Genomic DNA, 21,932 nt, shown 5'->3' with positions numbered 1-21,932 from the left:
TTCACTTATGACCACGTTTTCCTGCGGAAAGATAGAGACATTGCAAGCCATGCCTAGGAGCATCTGCCTTTGTCGTAGCCTTCACCTGCCTCCGATGTCATGTGCATCATCTAGGAATGCATTCCCCTTATCGTACAGTGCTTCCTTATTCAAAGGCAGCCACCCTTAGAAATGGAGCGAATGGGGAATTCTTGGGGTGCATGGGATTCTGAAGATTGTCGCCTGCCAATGTGTGAGAGAGAAAGAGCCCTAAAAGCAATCCATCAGTCAAGCTCAGATCAGTTCATCGAGATCTGGCATGCAATCCTGCAATCCTATTCATTAAAGTCTGCGAAGATCCTCGCATCTTTCTGTCTAGAAGGCGGCCCGGAGGCGGTGTATCTGAAGAAGTTCAGCTTGGTTGATTAGGTTTCAGAGCACCGTCAGCGGTTCCAGGGCAGCCATGAACGAGATGGAGGTATGAATGGAATGTTTCTCTCATAAACATCAATATGTTGTCATCAGGAAGGGGCCCTCGTTGACTTGATACTTGCTTGCAGGTGGAACGTCAAATAGACCAAATGGTCAGCTTCATTAAGCAGGAAGCCGAGGAGAAGGCAAACGAGATCTCAGTGTCAGCGGAGGAGGTGCAAATCCACTATTTATACTTCTCTGCTGCTGTGGTGTTTGCTAGTATTCGTGCTGAGCTCTTTAGGGTCAAACTTGGATCCCCAGGCTTATGAAGCTAGCGCCTTTCCTCCTCGTTTGACTAGTCTTTCCAGTGCATTTTGATGCCTTGGAAATGAAAATAGCTAGGTGCATTTTTACTTACCTGACACTAGCTGCACTGTTGCTGATCAGGACTTCAACATCCAGAAGCTGCAGCTGCTGGAATCCGAGAAGGCAAAGATCAGAAAGGAATATGAGAGGAGAGAGGGGCAGATCGAAGTGAAGAAGAAGATGTGAGCGGCATTATTCTTACTGGACCTCGCATGCACTGGAATCTCTGCCCTATGTGCAGCATACAAGACACGCTGCTCTGTGTAGATGCTAAACCTGTGCAGAATTTGTTGTGAATATGGTGCTTAGCGGCTCATGAATCATTAGCAAGGCTTTATTTGTCGTGCAGCGAGTTCTCAAAGCAGCTGAACGAGTCGAGGATCAAGGTGCTCCAGGCAAAGGAGGGCTCTGTACACAGCCTGGTCAAGGACGCCCACAAGCAGCTCCTCACCATCTCCAGCAACAAGAAGCAGTACAAGTCGCTGCTCACAGATCTCACTGTCCAGGTATCTTTCCAGGCTTGCCTTCAGCACGCACCTGCTATGCATGCTGACAAATGTAGTACCACGTAGAGGTCGTCTCCTTACGAAGGGTTAGATGACAATATAAATTCCCATTCAGCATTAAAGGTTTTATTCTTGATGCGTCGCCCACTTATGTGTTTGTCATGGTGTGTGTCTTTAGTGACATCCCATCATCATGACTCCATCCAATCTTTGAGTGATGACGGGCTGAAATTGACTATTCTGTTTATAACGGCGTTGAGAGATGTTGGTTGCTGCACAGGCGCTATTCAAGCTGCAAGAGCCCAAGGCAGTGCTCAAGGTGCGCAAGGAGGACCTCTCTCTCATCAAAGAAGTCCTGGAGCCCGCCAAGAGTAAATTCACCGAGGTGCGCCCCTTCTGAACATCTACTCCTCATGGCAGATACTCCTCAGGGCATAATTAGAAATTTCTGTTCCTTTGCATGTTTGTGCCCAAGCCAACAGCCTTATGAGCACTGAGCTCTGATGCGTTCCTTCTGTGACTCCTGTCAGTCTGGCACCCATACAGAGCACGTACGGGGAAGGAGATGAGGACATGACGATGCTCAAATATTGTCAAAGATCGATTTGCAGGCTTTGGCAAGGGAGGGATAGAACTGCTGTGCTGAAGGGATATTCCTTGCGCTGGCTGCCAGGTGTATGGCAAGCCTGCTCCAGAGATCAGCGTGGATGAGAAGAAGTTCCTGCCGCCCGCGCCCAAGGACAGCGATGACGAGGACAGCGAGTCATGGTGAGTCATCCTTTGCCACTCTCCTGTGCACATGTCAACCCCAGCATGCCAACACCTGCAGTATGACTATGCATGCACGAGGATGCAGAATTTGTGCCCCTGTGCTTTGACTTCTCCAAGTCATATTCTTCAGGCCAGTTTGGAAACTGGCCTGAGTTCTGTAATTGTGGTGCGCAGACAGGTACTTGAGAGCATGATGCCGCGTGTTCCCCCTTATGGACATATATATTTATCTCTGTGAGATTCTCCATTGACCTGCGTTGCGCTGCGTGCAGCACGGGTGGAGTGGTGGTGTCTTCCTCAAACGGCCTGATCGTCTGCTCCAACACTCTGGACGAGCGGCTGCGCATCGCCTACACCCAGACACTGCCAGACATCCGCACCACCCTCTTCGGAGCCGTCCAGCGCGCTTGAGCCTCCGCCCTTCATGGGACATTCTTCAAATTCAATTCTGGATCTGACCTAGTTGAAGGATTGGAGCCTGTCACTTAGGCGGCCCAGTGACTGTGGCTTTAACAGTGTCCAGTCACTTGGCAGGCAAATCGGGTCCCAGCTGCAAACTCTGCTGCATGCGCCAGAGGTGTATCTGTTGCATGCAAGTCCTGGGGTGGAGAATAAGTCAAAGCTGGGTGTCTTGCAATGCGCCAAGCGGCCGGCAGTAATGGACAATCACCAATTGTAGGGCTCAATGCATGCAGTGCTCAATGCACTGCGCAGTGATAGTACTTGGTGGCCATGCATTTGTCCAATGAATCCAAGCAGTATGCAGTATCTGATGGTCACAACAAAAGGCTATGCATTTTAGTGACATATGGGGCGTGCCACATTTCAGATACCGGCTAGTATAGGAGTCTGCCTTCTTATCAATTTCGCCCTTTTGAGGTCAGGTCAGGCACAGACGAGGGTCAAGTGTGCCTCTTTTCGTTTCTTACAAAAGTGGGGTAATGCACCTGTAAGGACTGGTACATCCTTGGCTGAAACCGCCGCATGGAACCCATCGCTTTTGTGGTGGCCAGCTGGAGCAACAACACAACAACAACACAACTAGCGTGTGCGTGTGTTTACAGCACTCCGTCCAACATCTGCAAGCGTTCCACATGGCTTTCATATCAGAAATTCAAGCACGTGCTGAGGTTGTGAGTTACTTGCACCATCTCCCCGTAATACCCTCGAAGTATTGCCCCACACTAAGTACGGCCCGTTTTCCACCCACATAGTGTGTTATGTAAAGATTGACTGCTGCTTTTGACGGGCAATTTTATACATGCAAATTCCACACCCAAATAAATACAACAAACCCCAGCTAACAATCGATTAATCATCAGGTTGGACCTCTCCTCTGAAGCACCTGCCATCCATGCCTTGTGCTCAAAGTCACAAGACTTAGCTGCGCAGCATCTGCTCCAAATTGCTAGAATCATCTGCAATGTCCATAGGGCCTAAAAAGCATCGTTAGTTTTTGAAATGGCTCAAAAAACACTTCTGGCGCACTTTGGTGCCATATAAGCCCAAAGTGCTATAGGAGCGTTCATGCTTAGTACCAGTGTCATACTTCAAGTCAGCCCTGAAGGAATCCCTGAAAAATAACGCACATGCAATTGCAAGTTGCAAAACACTTCAGGAAGAGCCAATGTAGCTTCGTCTTTCAAATTCCCACTGAGTCAGCATCAGCTGGATTCCTCAGCAAAGCAATTCTGCCCCAAACTCAGCAGTGCCCATTTGAATCTCCATTTGGATTTGACCTTAAGCCGGGAATGCCTCGACTATCGAGAATACGCTGCGAGTAGGGATGTGGCGACCAAAAGAAAAGCTCGCCTTCTGCAGAATGTCCTTCCTGCAGCGTATCAATCATATAACATTTTAGTCATCCCTCCCTGGCAGACAGAAATTATTGTTACAATGATTTTGATCAAAATTGATGAATATTGATCTTAGACCCTTCATCGAACCCCGAACCCTAAATCTACCATCGCACTCCCCGTGGAAAAATAATTACTTAAAAGGCCCCTTCTCTAAACCCTAAATTACTTACTCTAAATATGTATTCCCTTAACCTTGAGCTAACAATCATTGTAGAAACCTTTCCGTACATCAAAGATCTGGCATGAAAGAGAGCCCTCAAATGACTGGGCAGGGCAGCTGACAACATCCCAGCTTGAAGTGTCGTGTCATTGCATGCTGCCCTAGTGCAATTGCAAGACAGCTAAAGAGCTCTGCATGGCCCCTACTGTCCATTCTCTCCTCTAAATTAATGCCAACATAAAGGCCGCACCGCGAAACATGCACGGTAGCCGCTGTCTCTTTGGTCCTGCAAAAGGGATATGGCACCAGGAAACATGAACAGAGTCTGCCCTGTCAGCACAGCACAGCACAGCAAAGCAGCAGAGCCGCGAAACATGCACCGTAGCCGCTGTCCCTTTGGTGTTGCAAAATATTGCCCGCACACTACGGCATCAGGAAACATGCAAATAGTTTGTCCTGTGCTGCAGCCTCCTGACAACACAGCACAGCAAAGCAGCAGCGCTAGTAATCATAAAGCAGTGGGAGAGAGAGAGAGAGAGAGAGGCAATTCCAGCGCACAGTGTTTCTTATAAGGATTCTAGGTGGAAGCCAATGTGGCTACAACATATGCCACATTAAAACTTTTGAAGCCAAAAGTGGCTAACAGCTGAAAATTTCATAAAATTTCTCCCGAAACCGGTGATTTTGGGCTTCCGAGGCTGGTGAGTGCATTTTTAAAGCCAATCGGTGGCTTCAAAGAAGGACACCCTCAGGGTAATATGGGCGCCTCAAAAATGCCCTGTTTATTTGTTAAGAGCCACATCGGCTTCAGGACGCCACTGAAAGAAAAACTGCCAGCGCACCATTCTGGGACAGTCCGCTCAGCGCTGTCGTGCACGACCATCATGTGCAAGTCAAGCAAGGCTCGCCGGAACAGCGGGTCCAAAAACTCCGCCCCCCCCCCAAGCGTGGTCTGCAACGCCCCACAGCTGCCTCTCAGCATGCATGCTCCACAGAGAAGGCTGGAGAAGATTCAAATTGAGAGCTTGTTGCAACGCACCTAGCCCAGAGGGCTGGCACAAGCGTGAAATAATAATAATAATTGAAATAATAATGGATGCTCCACAGATCAGGTGCAACTACCACACGCCTCTTTGCAATACAATTGACCTTCTGCAAAACTCCTGCAGACTCTGAAGTGCAGACCTCTTTATACGAGCATTGGCCTCTGATCCCATATGTTCGACCCCATGCTTTCCTTCACCTCCACGCTCGGACTCAAGTGGAACATCCTGACTGCTGTAGTACTCATTTTAAAAACCCGCATCCCCCCCGGTGCGGGAAATTTGTGCTAGGCAATTTCTGGGGGCCTTCTGACCTCAAAAACACCAGGCTCATGCTGCGGCCAGGGATGCAGCAAAGCAGACGCCCTGTCGGAAGACAAAAGAAAAAATCCCCACCTCGACAATGAGCAGGCGGGCTTTGGCAGAGCCCATGGCTGTGCAAAGGCTGGACAGAATCCTGACGCAATCGCTGTCGTCCCAGTCGTGCAAAATCAAGCGCATCACAAAAACATCGCCATCCGCAGCCTTGGGCAGTGTCTCTGCATGCATGCATCTCATGCGAGTCAGATGTTACGAATAATTTCACAATCTCATGATGCGTCACACTTGTCTCAACGTAGTACAGTTTGACAGCCCCCAAGGGATCAACCGAATTGTTCAGGGCTGGGGCAAGATTTCAGAGCAGCCCCGGGTAATTTTGAGATGAGCAAAATGGCATCAGGACAATGTCCCGAAGCCACAGGGCTGTGACTAAGGGGCACCCTGGAATCTTCAGGCAGTTTGAACCACTTAGAGGCCAGAATCCAGAGAAAGCCTGCATCTCCCTGTTGAAAATCCTTGGGAACTTCAGGGATGCCCCATTGTTTCAGCTACTATCGCCCACGCCATACTTAGGGGCTGGCCTGATAATCTCTTTAGGGCCCCTGACAAAGCTTTGTCAGGGGCCCTACAATGTACTCATGCACACATGCTGGTGCAGACACAGCCGGGCATACGCCAAAGGGCAGCTCATGGGGACAATCCGAAGACATTAAAGTCCATGCAGTGCATCGCAGCTACCATGCATGCAGAAGCGCTGGTGCAGAGGCACACACAGCCACCTTGCACTAACATCATGCAAATGAGCATGCCAAAACGGCCAACACGTGGCGAGAAAGGCTCGATGAGCCTATGCGGCTACATACAGCGGGCTGTAACCTTAGCGCTACCATGTGACCGTCAGGCCTGCAGTCTGGCAGGAGGGTGTTCCCTCCTGCCCGCAATGCCTAAGGACCAGGAGAATGACGACAGAAAAGAATCCAGTGTTATATTAACACTCCCACCATATGGAAATCACTTAAAACCTTACACTGGCTAGCAGGCAGACAGGCAGACTCTAGAGGCTGGATTTGCCGGAGCAGGTCTTCTACTACCGAAATCGGCCTAATTCAAGACAGATTGCACCTTCGTCGGATGCACGTAAAAAAGGCAGTATTTTGAATCCAGAATGCAAGATTCATACAGCCAGCTCCAATGGAATGCCCTCGTTGACAGCTTTCCAAAGCTGCCTTCAAAATCTTCAGAGCCTCACTATTCTTGGAGTTAAAAGTGATATTCTCACCTTCTTTGAAGACGATTGATTGTTTCTTCAACTATGTATTAGGCCGAGTCCGGTATTCAATGCAGCTTAAACGCGCACCTGCGTTGAAAAAATCGCCTGCCACAAATTCCATGCGGGGGGTGAGGGTGGACCACTCGGGGTTCTCCGCCCAAATTTCCTTCGCCCTCTCGATTATCTGCGCAGCCACGCTAGCTAGATTCATCATCATTCACCCCAATCCAGTCACAATTCATCATTTGTCTGCCAGCTGCTTTGTTTGCTTGCATGTATGCTTGCCAGAGTTTAGTGCTGCTGACGGTAGCTTCACTGCTGATCCACCCTTACTGCCCGTGTGCTAGGCAGGGCTATCACTCGTGTCTACAATCTTTGCATCACCCTTAGGGTTTTCAGGATCAGGGTTTATAACCCTCAAATATACAAATAAGTATAACCCTCAAATAACATTCAAATAAACATACAAATATCCTGCCTACACTCCGATGCTAGCGCCGCAAAAAGCTGCTCCACACTCACACACCTATCGCCGATAAAATGAGCTGCGAGCAGCTCTATGGCTGCACTCGCCTCAGAGCGCAAAGCAGGACAGGAGGCAGCAGGCCCAGCAACAGGGTCCAAAACAGTAAAATGGCCTGCAATATGCACATCTAGCAGAGTGTCCAGGAGGAGGCAATGCCATTGGAGACGTGCCTGGGGTTGGTCGAAGAGGACCCCCAGCGGCTTACGGTTTACGGAGAGCAGGTGCGCCATGAAGGATCCGTAAGCGCCGCCAATGTCCACGATCCGCGAATGCCCGTTCCAGCCGTAATCCGTAGCCATCGCATGCGTCCCTGCACCAATGCGGAGAACTCCTGTTGCCCTGCAAATGCACAGAGCAGACACAAGCCTAGCCAGTAGCCGCCATGCTGAGGCAGAAGTTGTCATTCTTTCAGGGGACGCAATGGCCCGGCTGGGCTAGGAGAAATGGCGAGGGCTGCCCAGCGCCAAATTGTACTTTTGACCGTCTTCACAGTCACCCTTGACAGGTTCTAGTCTTGGGAGGAGAGAAAGGGCGTGTACTGAATCCCATGGACCACATTTTCAAGATGGCAGTGCCATAGGAGAATGGTACCCGCAGTTACGGCCATCTCCTCCAAAATTGCCCCCTTACCACTGCCGCGATTTGAGTACATCCTCCATAAGGACCGTTGTCAACATCACTTGCACACTATTCGCGCGCGCAAAGTACTCGAACAGCTCTACACAGCATTGCAGGCGGAGGGGCCCTCACCGAGCCCGTCAACTTGCTGCATGGCTTTGCAGAATAGCTGTTCCTCCTTCGGGTGCAGCTGCAGCCAATCGAACTGGCTGAGCCCATCATGAGTTTTCTTCCACGCGTGGCCGTTTGTACGAACCGCCCACGCCAGCTCATCAAACGCCGGGTTGCTGTGCTCAGTAAAATACAGAATCTGTAGAGAAAAACAGCAAAGCTCAGCACCCCCAGTAAACAAACCTACTGGGTATGTATAGCTCCAGCACACATCTCTAAACTTCAGAATGCAGCAACATTCAGAATCCCCCCCAATTCTGCTCTCTCTGCCCATAAACATGGCGGTGTCACAGCATTCTCTTCCAGGAAACTGTCACGAAGTGTCTTGTGATGTGCAGTTCTGTTGCCAGCCTTCCTGATGGGATTATACATGAGAAGACTCAGCAATGCTAATTGATAACAGTAGTTCAGCTTTCTCTACTACCCCCGTGCTGAAGCAGAGGAGACTCTGAGTACCCATCTCCTCAAGGAAGTTGAGTAAGAGACAAAGTACCCAAGTCCAACCAACTTCACCACGTGGGGTCATCCAGATATTTCCACCCGGCAACACTTGCACGGCTTCTCGCATCGGCAGGAGCGGCAAGCATCAGAAGCAGCCGGGAGACAGGACCTCACCATTTCTCGCAGGCAGTTGGGGTGGTATTCCCGGAGGCAGGCAGACAGGCGGTTATTCTTGCACCCGACAGCGCCGCCTGCCTCCTTTGGCTTGATCGCAGCAAACACTCCCATCTGAACGGCGCTCCTCAAAACTCTGTAGAGCCGCTTCTCGTCAACACCTGCGACCATCACAGAAGTCATCGCTCATCAAGAATTGCAGGAAGATGCGTAGGATGCAGCGCTTCAAGGACACGCACACACAGGCCACACGTACGATGTGATGCCAGCCATTGAAGGCAATGCTCACCCAGGGACATGGCGAGCTCCTGTGCAGTTCGGGGGCCCTTCATGCCGAGCTCATCCGCAACACCCAGCTCAGCCACGCTGTACAGAACCTGCGTCGGTATGAAAAATGCCTGTTGCCTCCCATGCACCATCCTGCCTGAGACATCCGTCGTGCCGTCCAGCATCGTGCAGTGACAGCAGCTATCTCCGCACCTGTGCTTGCCAGGCACCCATGCAGATGTCGAAGAGCGTCAAAGGCGGGGGCTGGATCCATTGCCTGAACCGCTTGAGCAGGCTAAGGAGCCAAACGCAGAACGCGAACAGCGGCCAAGGTAGTGGATTGCTCCAGTCCCTGCATCATGCAGACAAGAGCACTTGAACCAACTAGCATTGCACATTCAACTAACTCCACAATCACAAAGGCACGCAATAACAAGAAGAAATATTTAACTCAATGCCGTGACGGACGCACCTCATAAGCTCGGCTTCCTGCCAAGCTGCTCCCATTGTTGCTCGGCGTATAAAAACCCCTCTGAAGGGCTACAACAAGCGAAGAGGGACAAGTGCTACCTCAAATTGTCGAGTTTAGCAATGGTACTCCTCGGGACGAATTTGCAAATTTTTAATTTTGCAGCCGTCTCCGGTGCATTCAGCGTTGAAGAGGCAGTCCAAAATGCGATACAAGAAAAGAGCAAACCAAAACAGCAGAATACGGAGATGTCACCGTATGTCAAAATATGCAAGTCGCAAGCAACTTCATCGGCAGAATAATCATCGGACTTGAATGAGACGCAGAAGGAGCGTATTCTTGGACAAGGCACCATCTCAGACCGGATCCATCACGTGATGTTAGCCTGCCTCACGTCACCAGGCCCTGCATGATTGCAAAGTGCAATGGGTGAACCTCTGAGATATGTATTGAGAAGCTGAGTGCTCAGAACAAGGAGCTCCACCAGACCCTGCAGAATGCAAGGCTTGCATGCCTGTGAAAGAGGGAGTTATGAGGCGTCAGTGCTGATGTCATGATTGTGCCTTGCAGGATCCACTGAGCTACCGGGTTCACTGGAGACACCGGAGCAAGTGGCTTCACTGGAGCCCCTGGGGAGACGGGAGCAACAGGCTTCACCGGCGCTACCGGCTTCACCGGGGAGACGGGCGCCACCGGCTTCGAAGGCTGAAATTCACTAGAGCCACAGGCGTCACTGGCAGCACTGGCGCCACTGGCTTCACAGGTGAACCTCTGAGACACTCGCACTCTGCCATTTATGAAATGTATGCAAACAGAAATGATCGAGGTAAATTGTGTACCGTACGGGGCACCCGGTTCCACCGTAAGTTGCCGTAACATGCCGCCGTGGCTTCGCTATGCGGAGTGCCTGAAACAGGGGACTCTGAATCAGTTGATTTAGAGTCCCCTGCCTGAAAGCTTGAAGGAGTCGCGAGCAATACAGAGACAATGCTTCTGCTAGTGGGGAATGGTGCATGCCCATCTTTCTTGTGGATCCAAGCCTGAATTTTTGTCCACTCAGGGGCGCCTTGCTCAGCGTTCATGCCTATGATAGCTTCCATCTAAAAAATCCGGACTTCAGCATGTTCCCGCACCTCAATCTTCAGACTTTTGGATCGTTAAAAGTATACAAGTAAAATTGGTTTTGCGGGCATAATCGCCGTTTATGGCTATGCCGCCTGGGCAACAAGGGCCCAATTGTGCTGAAGTGTCATTTAGGCATCATCTCACCAGCAGCTAATAATGTTGCAGCAACGTGACAAGCTGCCGATCTTAGGCTCCCACCAATGCAGGGCAATACATTCAGCTTATAAATCACAGACATTTCCCTCACAATCAAGGTGCTCAAGGGTGTCTGCACTCTGCATCGCTTGTGCATGCATGCTGCGTCATTCGGATGTCTTGCGTTCCAGGATGTCCTTTATGAAGAGTGTGCCGAGCGCAAGGAAGGACAGCAGCACTGACGCAGAGAAGGCTGCTTCTGTGTTGTACTCCTTGTAGGCGCTCTCCACATACAGCGTCAGCGTCTGGGTCTTGCCGATGATGTTGCCTGAAATCACCGACACCGCTCCAAACTCGCCCATCGCCCTCTGCAGCGCCCCATCACATTATCCTCAGATCCATGTCAGGCAGCCATTGTGTGGGCAACCCCATGCTGTAATTAGCAGAATTTCTGCTCACAAGAGCAACACAAGCAAGGTAGGTGCACAACAGGCAGTCCTGTTCTGTGTGCATTGTCCATACTGCGCTGTTACCCCCTCAATCCATGTTCAGGCAGAAAAGAGTGCGTTCCTGTGATTTTGGTTGGGTGCATGCCTTCCACGATATGCACATCACTGCTCCACAGGGATTCCCAGATCCAGCATTCAATATGGGGTACAGGACAAGTAGCCCCTAGCTACAGAGAGGGGTCAGGAGAGCGGAAGCCTGGCTCGAAGCGTGTGAAGGAGAAGAACACTCACCGCGTTAGTAAGGATGACGCCATAGAGAAGCCCCCAGCGGATGTTGGGCAGGGTGACATTCCAGAACACCTCCCAGTCAGAGGCGCCCAGAGTGCGAGCAGCTTCCTCTTCCGCCATGTCCATGGCTTCCAGGATGGGGATGAGCTCGCGCACCACGAACGGCAGCGTCACAAACAGCGTCGCCAGCGCCATGCCTGAAATGGCACAGAATTCAAATTTGAAGTCAAATTCATCGACCAACGGCCGGATCCCGTTTAAGTAGGCTGCAGACTTCTGTAGGCCCCGCAAACGCGGCTGCAGACGCCCTGCGTGCATGCCCTATGGCCTCTGGCTTTGGGCTGAACTGAAATAATAGTAATTGAAATTTGAATCCGAATCCGAATATTAAAAGGCCTGCAACCACGGTATGACTTGCGTGCTTCCACAGATGCAATCAGAGCGGGTGTTGTGGTGAGACATGCATGTGCAACCCTTGTCACCGGGGTCTTGTTGAACAGCCGTAAGATCGCCGATGTGGAATTGCAACAGGGGCTGCCAATTGTGCCTTGCATGCGCGCAGCGAAGGCGCAGAGTGGTGCGCTGAGCTCGGGAAAACATACGATGTCATTGACGACAAAATTTTACAACGAAAGGGCTGGCTGCCCACCTGGGAATGCGAAGACAATGTTGAAGCCCGTTGCGCGGATTACGGGCGCAAACCAGCCCTCCCTCCCGTACAGCAGCACCAGCATCAACCCTGTCCTCCAGACACTTACGAAATTCAGTACACGTATACTTGTACATCGACACAGCGCAGCCCTCCTTCCTTTCAAATCATTATTCTGCACAGAATGAAATACAGCATGCCTCAAGACAGGGTAGAAGTCAGTGCACGGGTGCTGCAAGAGGCCAGAATGGAAGGTCATTTCACACAGAACGAAGATAAGGCAGTAAATATGACATACCTGTGACGACAGGAGAGATGCTGAAGGGCAGATCCAGCATGCTCATGACGAAGGTCTTCCCCCAGAACTCATTGCGCGTCAGCTGCATGGCTGCCACTATGCCAAACACTGTGTTGATCGGCACTGCCACCAATGCCAGCAGCAGCGTCAGCTTCGCCTGAATATTGCACAGCGCAGCACTCTCTTACACACCTCACACTCGTGCATACAAAAGCTGCAGTTGCCTTCTGCATGGCGCAAGGAATGAGCCCAGCAGACTCTTCAAACTGGTAAGACCGCGCTTCTCTCTGGGTTTGACGAATGAGTAAATGGTGTATTGCTAACAGCGTTGATCACTGTACGCCTGCACTGCACTCGACGTGCCCAGTAAACACAGATAAAGGGTAGTAATATCTGCGCGGTGCAATGGAGCTCACCGCATGCAGGAAGTCCTCATCCATTAGGTGTTCCACAAAAGGACCAACTCCATTGCCGAATGCCTGCAGTGACATTGCACCTTTTGGAAGTGGACGTGTTTGGATATAAAACATTCAAAGGTGAAGCGTCTGCAGGTTTTAGAAGCATGAGTGATGATGTAGGTGCCAAAGGAGAGGTGCACACCTGGACGAAGACATTCAGAAAGGGTACAAACAGCACAAGGCCGACATAGGCGAATGCGATCCCCACGAGCGCCTTTTTGCCAACAGTGTCGATCTGCAGTCAAGCAAGCCATCAGGTGACTGCGGAAGAAAGTCACTCATTATAAGTCTGGCACTGGTGATGTCCGATGCTGTTCAGCCAAAGTGAACAGAGCCACACCTCCCCGCTGCGTACTCTTTTCGCTTTCTGCAAGCCTCCGGAGGGGCCTCCAGCACAGACAATAGCTGTAGCCCCTCGTCTTGGCCTCTGCCCAAGGTCAGGGAAGGATGCAAGCCCAGCCGTCCTCCCATGCCTCCTAGGTTCCAGCCCAGCAGCATGCACAGCGGGGCATAACTGACAGCTAGGACACAACGAGATGCATCTGGCCTGCCATTGCAAGCATGATAGGAGCGGCCTCTGGGGTAAGGCTAGCCTTCTCCCAGTGAATGTGACAGACTGGCGGGCAATCAGGCCTCCTTGAGTTCTCTGGGCCAGGACGATCATACCAAAAGATACTATGGTGCTTCCATGAGCCCTTAAGAGTCACTCATTGCAACGACGGCCCTTGAAGCGTACCGCTGTGACCTTCACATGCACATGCTTCTCATACGTGATAATTCTAACGAGGTTCCTGTCCTGCTCCTAGATGTATTTCGTTAAACCAGTAATCAGTACGCCTTCTCACGCCTTGTTTTGTGCAGATGATCTCTTCCTCCTCCTTCAACTATGCACGTGCAATGAGGAGAGAATGGCGGGCCACGCCTTGACAGAAATGCAGCTGCATGCGTATCCTCTAAAGTTGAACTGACCTCCGACAGGTCCCGAAACGACCTTTGCTAACAACAGATTTGTTCTGATTCTTCAGCAATCAAACACGATAAAAGCAGCAATCACCATCCTTGGAGCTGCTTCCACCAAAGTCCCTCGAGAGCGTAGCTGGAAGCCACCGTAACCCTGTGACAAAGCACTCCCATCTTTTGTCATCCTGAGCTTCTGCTGGATAGCTCAGTCAGATACCCAAGCCTGGTCTCAGAGACAATAAAAATGTGTTAAGAAATAGTAACAAGAGCCTCAATCCACAAGAAGGGCCACAGTGAGGGCAGCTGGATGCAAAGGAGGCACTAGTATTTGCCAGCGGTCATGGCTTTCAGTAAGGCGTCGTTGGCCTTATTATTGCTTGTATTCGTCTCAAACTGCCAGCGCAACGAGGCGCAGCTTCTAGCGAACATCAAAAGTTTCCTTGGCAACGTTCCGACCTTCGGCTCGAAAGATGTTCCAAAGTTCAGCACAGACGGACAGTACGCCCTTAGCCCTGTTGTCTCAACTCTTGCAGAAGATGAGAATTGTCCTTGATGCGCATATAATTAAGATGATGTTTGTGCATGTATCCGACCCGAAGTTTGTCTTGCGCACACAACATCCTTTTCCTGACCTTGACCTTGCAAGCAGCACATCAAAATGAGAAGCTTGAATTCGCCACCTGTAGTACATCACCCTTTTACAGAACCTCGAAGTCCTTGCTCGAACTCTTACAACTATAGACTTGTAATCACAGGTCTGACATGGACTTGAGATGAGCACAGGAACCCATGTCCCCTGAGCTTTACTTCTCAGAATTCTACTCACAATATTGTTCTGCTGCAACAGGCGGGTCTACGTGAGCGTGCCAGCACCCAGCAACGTCAACTTTGGCACGGTGGATCCCCAGACTGGCACATGGGCGTACACAGACAAGAGCTTGGGCGCTGGAGTTGAAGTTGGCCCCAATGGAGCCAGTATCCTCTCGCGCAACCCCACCCAGGTGTGAGGCTTCGCAGCTGTAATGATATTCTGCATTTTTGGCAAGACTTACCAGGGCAGCTGAAAGCGCTAATTGATACCTGCCGCGCACTAATGGAGGTATTTGTGCCAGAGCATCTCCACCCCACTGTACCAGGCCTGCTCCTGCGAATGACTCAATTGCAGCGGCTCTGCTTATAACAAACACTCCCTCCGCGTTGGCTGAACCTCCTTTTCCATGAATGGCTTCTGGCACGGACAATTGTCTAGGACTGTCTTCATCAAAGTTAAGAGACAAGGGATGGGCGTCTGCAGGGCGTGGATGACTTCTCTCAAGCAGCGCGCATCGGCCCAGACGGTGTGGTCCTGGGACCAGACAAGGCCAGCGCAGAGGTGGGAGACTTTTGTCTCATTACATTGCTTTCGACACAGAACCCTGTATCCCTTCATTGATCAAAGTGGCAATCCACAACTGCATGCCAGGCTGCCATTGTCATTCATATATTATGTACTTTTACATCGTCATTATGTACAACTTTTTTAACATAGCAAGCTGTAAATTTCATAGCAAGCTGGGCGTGCCTGGGCACCCCCTCTGCTTGGAGAGGTGGTGACACATCGCCCATCTGGCTCCCAGGGTCTCATGATTATTTATCTACATGAGGTAAATACACAAAGCCCTGAAACATCAGACTGCAAACCCAGGTGAATCGTGCGGCGGACCAGGCACTCGGCAATTTTGGCGTCAAGAATCTCAAGATCAACCCCGATGGGATCATGATCAATGACGGCAACCGCCTCAACTCCTCTGTCACTGTGAGAGCTCTGCTCCAACCTCCTTGCCATTGCAGCGCCTTGAGATTGCCTTTGATTTCAGAAGAATACAATATTGGACACCTCTGGACCCTGGCACCCAGACAAGCTCTTTATCTTGTAGCAAGTGATCAGGACGGGGATGCAAAAGACAAGTCTGGCCCGGTGCTGGGAAAAACAGCAACATGTCTGTCTTGCAAGGGGCATCAGCTTTAAACAACCACTTGCTAAGCTCTGCGCTGGATTGGCCTGCAAATAAGCCAAGCATCCTGTCAGTCTGTCGGTGCCTTCCTCTGTCGATGTGCCCAATTTTATCTTCCTTAAGTGTCATTCGCAGCTGAACAACCGGGGGAATGCAGGGCAAATGACCGCCTCAGATTTGATCAGCTCAGCTGGACCTGAAGGCACCAGCCTAACCTCAGAGTGCGGCATTCTATCACACAACATTCAGATGTGAGTGGCCATGCATGCAGGTAAACAACCAGGGCATCCAGCTGCAGGGCAATCCCACAGGTGGGGGCGAGAGCCACCTGTTCATAAAGCCAAACCTGCGGGTGGGCAATGACCAGATTGCCGGGGCAGCCGCGCCCGCCAAGCAGCCCAGCAACGTGCAGATCAGCGTCGGGGACGGCAAAAGCACCGCCACTGAGCAGCTGCAGGTGCGCAGCGCGCTGTTCAAGATATATCTTCAAACAGGTTATTTTTCCAATTGTCGTGGCTTTCATCCGTCAGCTTCTGCTTCAGAGCTGCTGGCAGTTTTTTGCTCTAGACAACCAGATGCCACACTGTTGATGGTGCATGCTTCCTGTCAAGTGCATGGACTTTCATCAAACTGTGCACTGCTATCCTGTCGTGCTTTCCTGTGAACACACTCAAGGATCGATTTCTCACTCGCAGTTGGCCATGCCATCAGGGCAAGAGACTGAGCGTGACGTGGAACCTGTTGGTTTTGCGGGATTGCACTTCTTGCAATGTGAGTTCTGACATGAGCGCTGATGTGGCAGGGGTACACAAACTACCAGCTGGACCCTAACAAAGGTACGTACAGCCAGGTGGGAGGGAACACCGCGCCGCCCTTCATGGGCCTGGACCCTAACGGCAAACCATACACTTCATTCGCGCGCGCCCCCGCCCCCGGCCCGGCCGCCGCCCGTGTTGCCGCTAGCGCCGCAGCCGCCACGCAGCAAGTGCGTTTTCAAGTTTGAAAAGTTCTGGACGCATGCGTTCCTTTCCTGATCAGGAAGAAGACCCATGGTTGTACTGATGATCTGGCCAGACAAGAATACAAGCTAGACACAGAGCCTGCCCCTTGCTTGTACTTTTGTGTTCTGCGTATCCAGCCACCCCTTTGAAGCTTCCCTGACGCTCCTGCACGGCATGCCTGCGAGTGTCACTGCTGCTGAAACCCGCCTTAGAAGCCCTGTACATACCAAAGTTCTCTTGCAAATTTTTAAAAGTTCCTGAAGTCTGATGAAGGCCGGCCTGCTGCGCCTGCCCGGGGGCTCCTGCCGCAGAATACTGTTTACATTTTCCAAAAAAATAACGATATCTTCCCAAATTTTTCATCGTTTCAGGATTTATGATTGCAATATATGTAATGTGTGCAATAATTTGCATTGATAGATTTGAGTGTGTGTACAGGGGCTCCTGCCGCAGAACGCTGCCCAGGGCGCAGGAGCGGCTCCTGTATATGCTCCGGTGCAGAACCAGGCGCCCGCGCCGCGAGTGCAGCTGGTGACTGACAAACCGCTGCCCCGGCAGTACCAGTACGGGGGGGACCTCGTCCGCGGGACCCCCCAGTCCGCGAACGCCTACGTCCAGCAGGCGTGCCTCGCCCCCTGGATTATAATTCAGGATTTGGGGTTTTTGCTTAGGAATATCATGGACCCTAAGGTACCAGCTGAAGCTGCTTTGCACGAAGGGACCTGAATTCTACAAAGGCAGCGATGCAAAGGCAGGCCTGGCTCAGGCAGAGGGGCAGGCTTTTTCTGCTCCTTTCCACTGCCAGCCAGTCATAGCATCGCACCCGGTGCCAACGCATGGCAGTGCTTGAGTATGATGCCCTTTCATAGAAGAACTTGTCCATGCGATCTTCAGGCAGCATGGAGAAGTCTTGCGGAGCCTCTGTGCATGCGTCATGCATGTAGTATGTCTGGCAAAGAGCAGCAGGGACTGAGGTCTGAGATGTTGGCTGGCTCCTGCAGGTGGTGAACAGGGATCCTGCAGGGCCGACCCCTGCAAACAATCTACAGCCGCAGCAGACAAGCAATGCGCAGTGGCAGGCCGGGAGCAACGACGCGCCAGTGGCGGCCCCGGCACAAGCCGCGGCGGCCTGGGGTGACGTCAGCAGTGACGTCAGCGGCAGCAATGGTGACGTCATGTCCTTCCAGCAGTTGGGCATGATGGCTCCGGCAGTGCAACCGGAGGCGGATGCGGGCAGCCTTGGCTATGCAGAAGGTGGGTTGCTTTGCTATCATTTTGTGTTCCGCGGACCCCAGTTTGGCCCGCTTTACTAGGGAAATGAGCTTCTTGGGCTGCAACTTACAGTAATTAATATATGTTCCCGCAGGCAACTTCTCGCACCCCAAAAACCTATTGTTATACCATCTTGGTTCAAAACAATTATTTAATGCAACTTTTAGTTTGACTAGTACAGTATCATATTTGTTATTGTTGAGCGTGTGGTGTTGTGTATCGCTATGCGCAGGCCCAATGAGCGCAGAGCAGCTGGCCTCGCTGGACATTAACAGCTTCAAGAAGAAGAAGAAGAAGCACCACCCCTCGACAACGCCCCACAAGCACTCCAAGGCCCCCTCCAAGCATGCCGAGCTCGCGCCCAGCGGTCCAGTCAACCCGGCTGCCCAGACTTCTGCCCAGCAGCCTGCCCAGACCTCTGCCCAGCAACCTGCCCAGTCGGGCAGCGGGCAGCAAATCACCATGACTCAGGCAACCCCCAGCTCCGTATGATATAATTTTTCAGATATTATTCGCTCAGGATCAGGGCAGATAGATCCAGGGTTCAGGGCTCAGGGAAGGAGCCTTTACATATACTTTTCGCCAATGATGCTAGCATTTTATCCCATTTTATCTTGAGAATAATCGCATGCGGTGACCCTGCTTAATAGTAGCATTCCTCCATTGGGAATGCAATGGTGGATTCAGGGCTATTCTTCACTTCCAGGCTATATGACACTTAGTAAACAACAGTGGGGACTGCTTGCACAAATGACAGTCACGCAAGCCTCTAACAGACGGGGCAGCTGCAAAAGGCCTGCAGCACACAACACACAACTGATTGGTCAAATTGAACTCGCCATTTAGGGTTAGTAAGGCATTACCTTTCCCGGGAATATGATAATGGATAAAATTTGAATGCAGGCAAACCCGGCGGCTGCGGCGACCAAGGCGAGAAATCAGGCCCCGGCCGCGGCCATCGCAGCTTCGTTTGCTGCGCCAACGCCCCAGGAGACAGCCGCCATCGCCAGCCGCCTCAAGGTCGGGCTCCCTGACTTGTTACCTAATTATCAGGGTTTATGGTTTAGGGCCCCTATTACCACCCCTATCGCCTCTGTTTTTGAATTAATTTTCAAATCGCCTGCCTGGAGCGCAGCGCAGGCTACGGCGCTGCGCCCTGCATGCCCCTAAGAGCCAGCTGGCTTCAATGTTCAATTCCTCATCGGCTGCCTCGCTGCTTGTCCATGCAACTGTACACCATCCTCAGGATCTGGCACCCAGCAAAGATTCTTTCCACCCCACCCGAACCCGCGCTTGTCAGACACCACCGGCCACCGACCGGTGCTTGGGGCGGTGCTGTAAGTGCACCTGACACGACCAATTACACAAGTCCATTAGTTACTCATGTACAGAAGTGTGTGCCTGTGTGCACACAGGAGGTGCTTGGGGGCAGCGAGGCCGACACCGTGGGGGCAGGAGGGGACAGCTCGTTCCAGAGCAGCGGCTCCAATTCGAGCGGCGGCGGCCCCGCGGCGGCGACACCGGCCGGGGACGGCGCTCCGGCGGCGGCTGCGGCCGTGCAGCGCGCATCAGACGCCGTCAAACAGCTGCAGCAGAGCACCGCCAACCTTGGCCGGCGGCTGCTGCGCGCCTGATCAGGCCGGCCAAGGGACCCCCCGGCGCTGAACGGACTTTCAAGTCGGCGCCTGATCAGGATAACAGTTCACCTCCCGTGCTGACTGGACCTCAGAACTAGCGGCTGCTGCGCCCTTGATCAGGACAGCCAGGGAGGGACCCCCGTGCGCTGACTGGACCTCCAGAATTGCGGGGGGTACGCCTGCTCAGGAGACCTGGGATCCCCCGAGCCTGATCGGGCCGACAGGGGACCCCCCTGCGCTGACTGGACCTCGATTGCATGCCTGATCAGCACGGTTGGGGGGTTCTCCAAGCGCTGACTGGGCGCCAGAACCGGCGGCTGCTGTGTCGCCTCACCAGCATCCGGGGAAAGCCCTTTCTGAGCCTGATATTGGTATTCTCAGCGTGCCTGATGAGGGTGGCCAGGGCTTGTGTTGTGTTTAAATTGACAGGCCCTCTCTTTGGATCTTTCGAGAAGCAAGAAGAAGGACATTCCTTGCTGTGAGGAACCCCAGCACTGTTTGGATCTTGAAGCTGGCAGCTTTGGCGTGACTGATCAGTGTGCATTTGCTGACTGAACAGTGCATGCCTTCTGTGCTTGGGGCGGTCGGGACAAGGCAGAATGGAGTGACAGACTTCCTGGCAGAATTACATGTGTTTAAAGGTCCTGGAGGTAGAGTCATGTTGGTAATCACTAAGGATGCGCATCTCAAAAGACATTGCATTTGAGGGCGTGGATCATTGTGTTACCTGGGATGGATGCACATGGGATTGGCTGCTCTACATAGACAAAGTCTGATTCTCACCATGATGTCTTCCTAGGCTTCTTGCATAGCCTTGTATAGAATAGAGGCAGGCCTTGAAGTTCACATGCTCAGCCTTTGCTGCCAGAGTTGAAGGACTGTTACAAAAATGAAAGGTTCGAGATCAGAGCCATAAGGCGAGCGAAATTAGTGGTGAGGTGCGATGTCGTTCGACAATAAGGTATTCTCGAATCTGATGTCTGCACTCCAATTTCTCTAATTGAGTTTGTTAAGCTCAAGAATTGAGATGAGAACGCCTGATGCAGGATGCAACCCAGTGTGTGGCCTGATTGATATTCATATGAGCATTATTGCACTGGTACCAAGGTCTTGACCAATTTGCTCCCGTGTGAACTCGCAGATGGTCAACATTTCTTGTGTAAAGACTGTACTACAGTATATACAGACAGTGTCCTTGGGAGTGAGCCTCATTCAACGAGGGGTCAAGATTTGTACGATACCACAATAATGACTTAAATAGCAACAACAACACCCCCCGCATGTGAAATTTCTCAGCGGCCTGTCGAGACTGCAGCTAGACATGAATAGGCCCTTGGAGGTCAACCAGACTAGTTCTATGACGACAGGCCTTGCACCTCACAGGCACATGCAGCAACACACTCTTTCAACCCAAATCCAACAAAAGCACAACACTCGAAAGTCCTCAACAGCTGTTCGTCCAACCACAAGCATTTCTGCTGTGAGTTATAGTCACAAATTCTAGCCAATCCTGCTGTCCTAGCCAGCAGCAGGCGCACGCTCACACCCTCTAAGATGATACTAAAAAGCCGTGCCCTCTGCAATTGTACGATTTGTCCATAAACCGGCTCGGTCTATGCCGATCATGGCGTGCCGGGTCTCAATTGGGAAGTGCTCGGATCTGGCGAGTCCACTAAGGGGTAGGGCATACAGCAGCCTTTCACCTGCAGCTTGTCTGCAGACGCACCTTGCCAGCTGGCAGGAAAAGCATTCAATGACTAATTGTGAATGGTCTCAATCCACACCATCCACTCCGCCGTTTCTGCCATTCGTGTCCGCGCTGCCATTGGCGCCATTGGCCCCAAATTGACTGAAGAGGGCCGCGGCAAAGTTCATGAACTGCCCGGGGTCCACCTGTCATGGGCAATATCCATCGCATGAGCGATGTTGCAGGCAAGATGATTTTTTGCAAAGAGCAGTCACAGCTACTCTGCATGAGTTTTTGGGCAGCCACAGGTGCTTGAAGAGCTCAGACATCATCAACTGGTGGTGCTCAGCTGTGAGTGTCAACGTGCATGCAGTGGGAGACACAAGCACTGCCATGGACATTAACAGATCTTTCTTCGCCCCATATACAGTGTATTAGCATTTATGTTGCACACACAAATTTCTGAACCGTCTATCCCAATCATACGCGAAGAAAACTTGACGGAATGTAAATGGGTTGCCCAAAAGTCGGCAACACTGAAGATGCCCCATATATTTGCTTGTGCAGAACTCCCACCTGGCCGGAGTGCGCCTGTTGTTGCCGATACTCGTTGGCGTGCACGTT

General features: G+C 51.7%; 4 protein-coding genes across 4 annotated transcripts; 2 read left to right on the top strand and 2 right to left on the bottom strand.

Annotated features, from left to right (window-relative positions):
• Positions 1-276: 276 nt before the first annotated feature.
• Positions 277-3,010, top strand: COCSUDRAFT_25399 (vacuolar ATP synthase subunit E). The gene is made up of 7 exons (XM_005644611.1): positions 277-457; positions 540-626; positions 841-941; positions 1,109-1,265; positions 1,546-1,650; positions 1,939-2,033; positions 2,309-3,010. The coding sequence occupies exons 1-7, from the start codon at positions 443-445 to the stop codon at positions 2,445-2,447; spliced, it is 699 nt and encodes a 232-aa protein (XP_005644668.1). The 5' UTR covers positions 277-442; the 3' UTR covers positions 2,448-3,010.
• A 69-nt stretch (positions 3,011-3,079) lies between these two features.
• Positions 3,080-9,071, bottom strand: COCSUDRAFT_67493 (S-adenosyl-L-methionine-dependent methyltransferase; the record flags this gene model as incomplete). Its single annotated transcript, XM_005644610.1, has 8 exons — positions 3,080-3,867; positions 4,898-5,007; positions 5,495-5,637; positions 6,777-6,873; positions 7,407-7,525; positions 7,966-8,143; positions 8,620-8,780; positions 8,909-9,071. The coding sequence occupies 8 exons, from the start codon at positions 9,069-9,071 to the stop codon at positions 3,777-3,779; spliced, it is 1,062 nt and encodes a 353-aa protein (XP_005644667.1). The 3' UTR covers positions 3,080-3,776.
• A 1,711-nt stretch (positions 9,072-10,782) lies between these two features.
• On the bottom strand, positions 10,783-13,228 carry COCSUDRAFT_57848 (sulfate ABC transporter, inner membrane subunit CysW; the record flags this gene model as incomplete). Its single annotated transcript, XM_005644609.1, has 7 exons — positions 10,783-10,983; positions 11,356-11,549; positions 12,002-12,091; positions 12,300-12,456; positions 12,716-12,778; positions 12,900-12,992; positions 13,088-13,228. 7 exons carry the CDS (start codon positions 13,226-13,228, stop codon positions 10,783-10,785), a joined length of 939 nt encoding a protein of 312 aa, XP_005644666.1.
• A 548-nt stretch (positions 13,229-13,776) lies between these two features.
• On the top strand, positions 13,777-19,618 carry COCSUDRAFT_48615 (hypothetical protein; the record flags this gene model as incomplete). Its single annotated transcript, XM_005644608.1, has 11 exons — positions 13,777-14,215; positions 14,565-14,718; positions 15,012-15,089; positions 15,402-15,512; positions 15,983-16,168; positions 16,514-16,696; positions 17,151-17,402; positions 17,714-17,966; positions 18,217-18,470; positions 18,888-19,004; positions 19,400-19,618. The coding sequence occupies exons 1-11, from the start codon at positions 14,058-14,060 to the stop codon at positions 19,616-19,618; spliced, it is 1,965 nt and encodes a 654-aa protein (XP_005644665.1). The 5' UTR covers positions 13,777-14,057.
• Between the last annotated feature and the right edge of the window lie 2,314 nt (positions 19,619-21,932).

The sequence above is a fragment of the Coccomyxa subellipsoidea genome (assembly GCF_000258705.1).
Source record: "Coccomyxa subellipsoidea C-169, whole genome shotgun sequence".
NCBI lineage: Eukaryota > Viridiplantae > Chlorophyta > Trebouxiophyceae > Coccomyxaceae > Coccomyxa > Coccomyxa subellipsoidea.
Note: the sequence above shows the minus strand (reverse complement) of the source record. Positions and strands in the feature narration are given on the sequence as shown.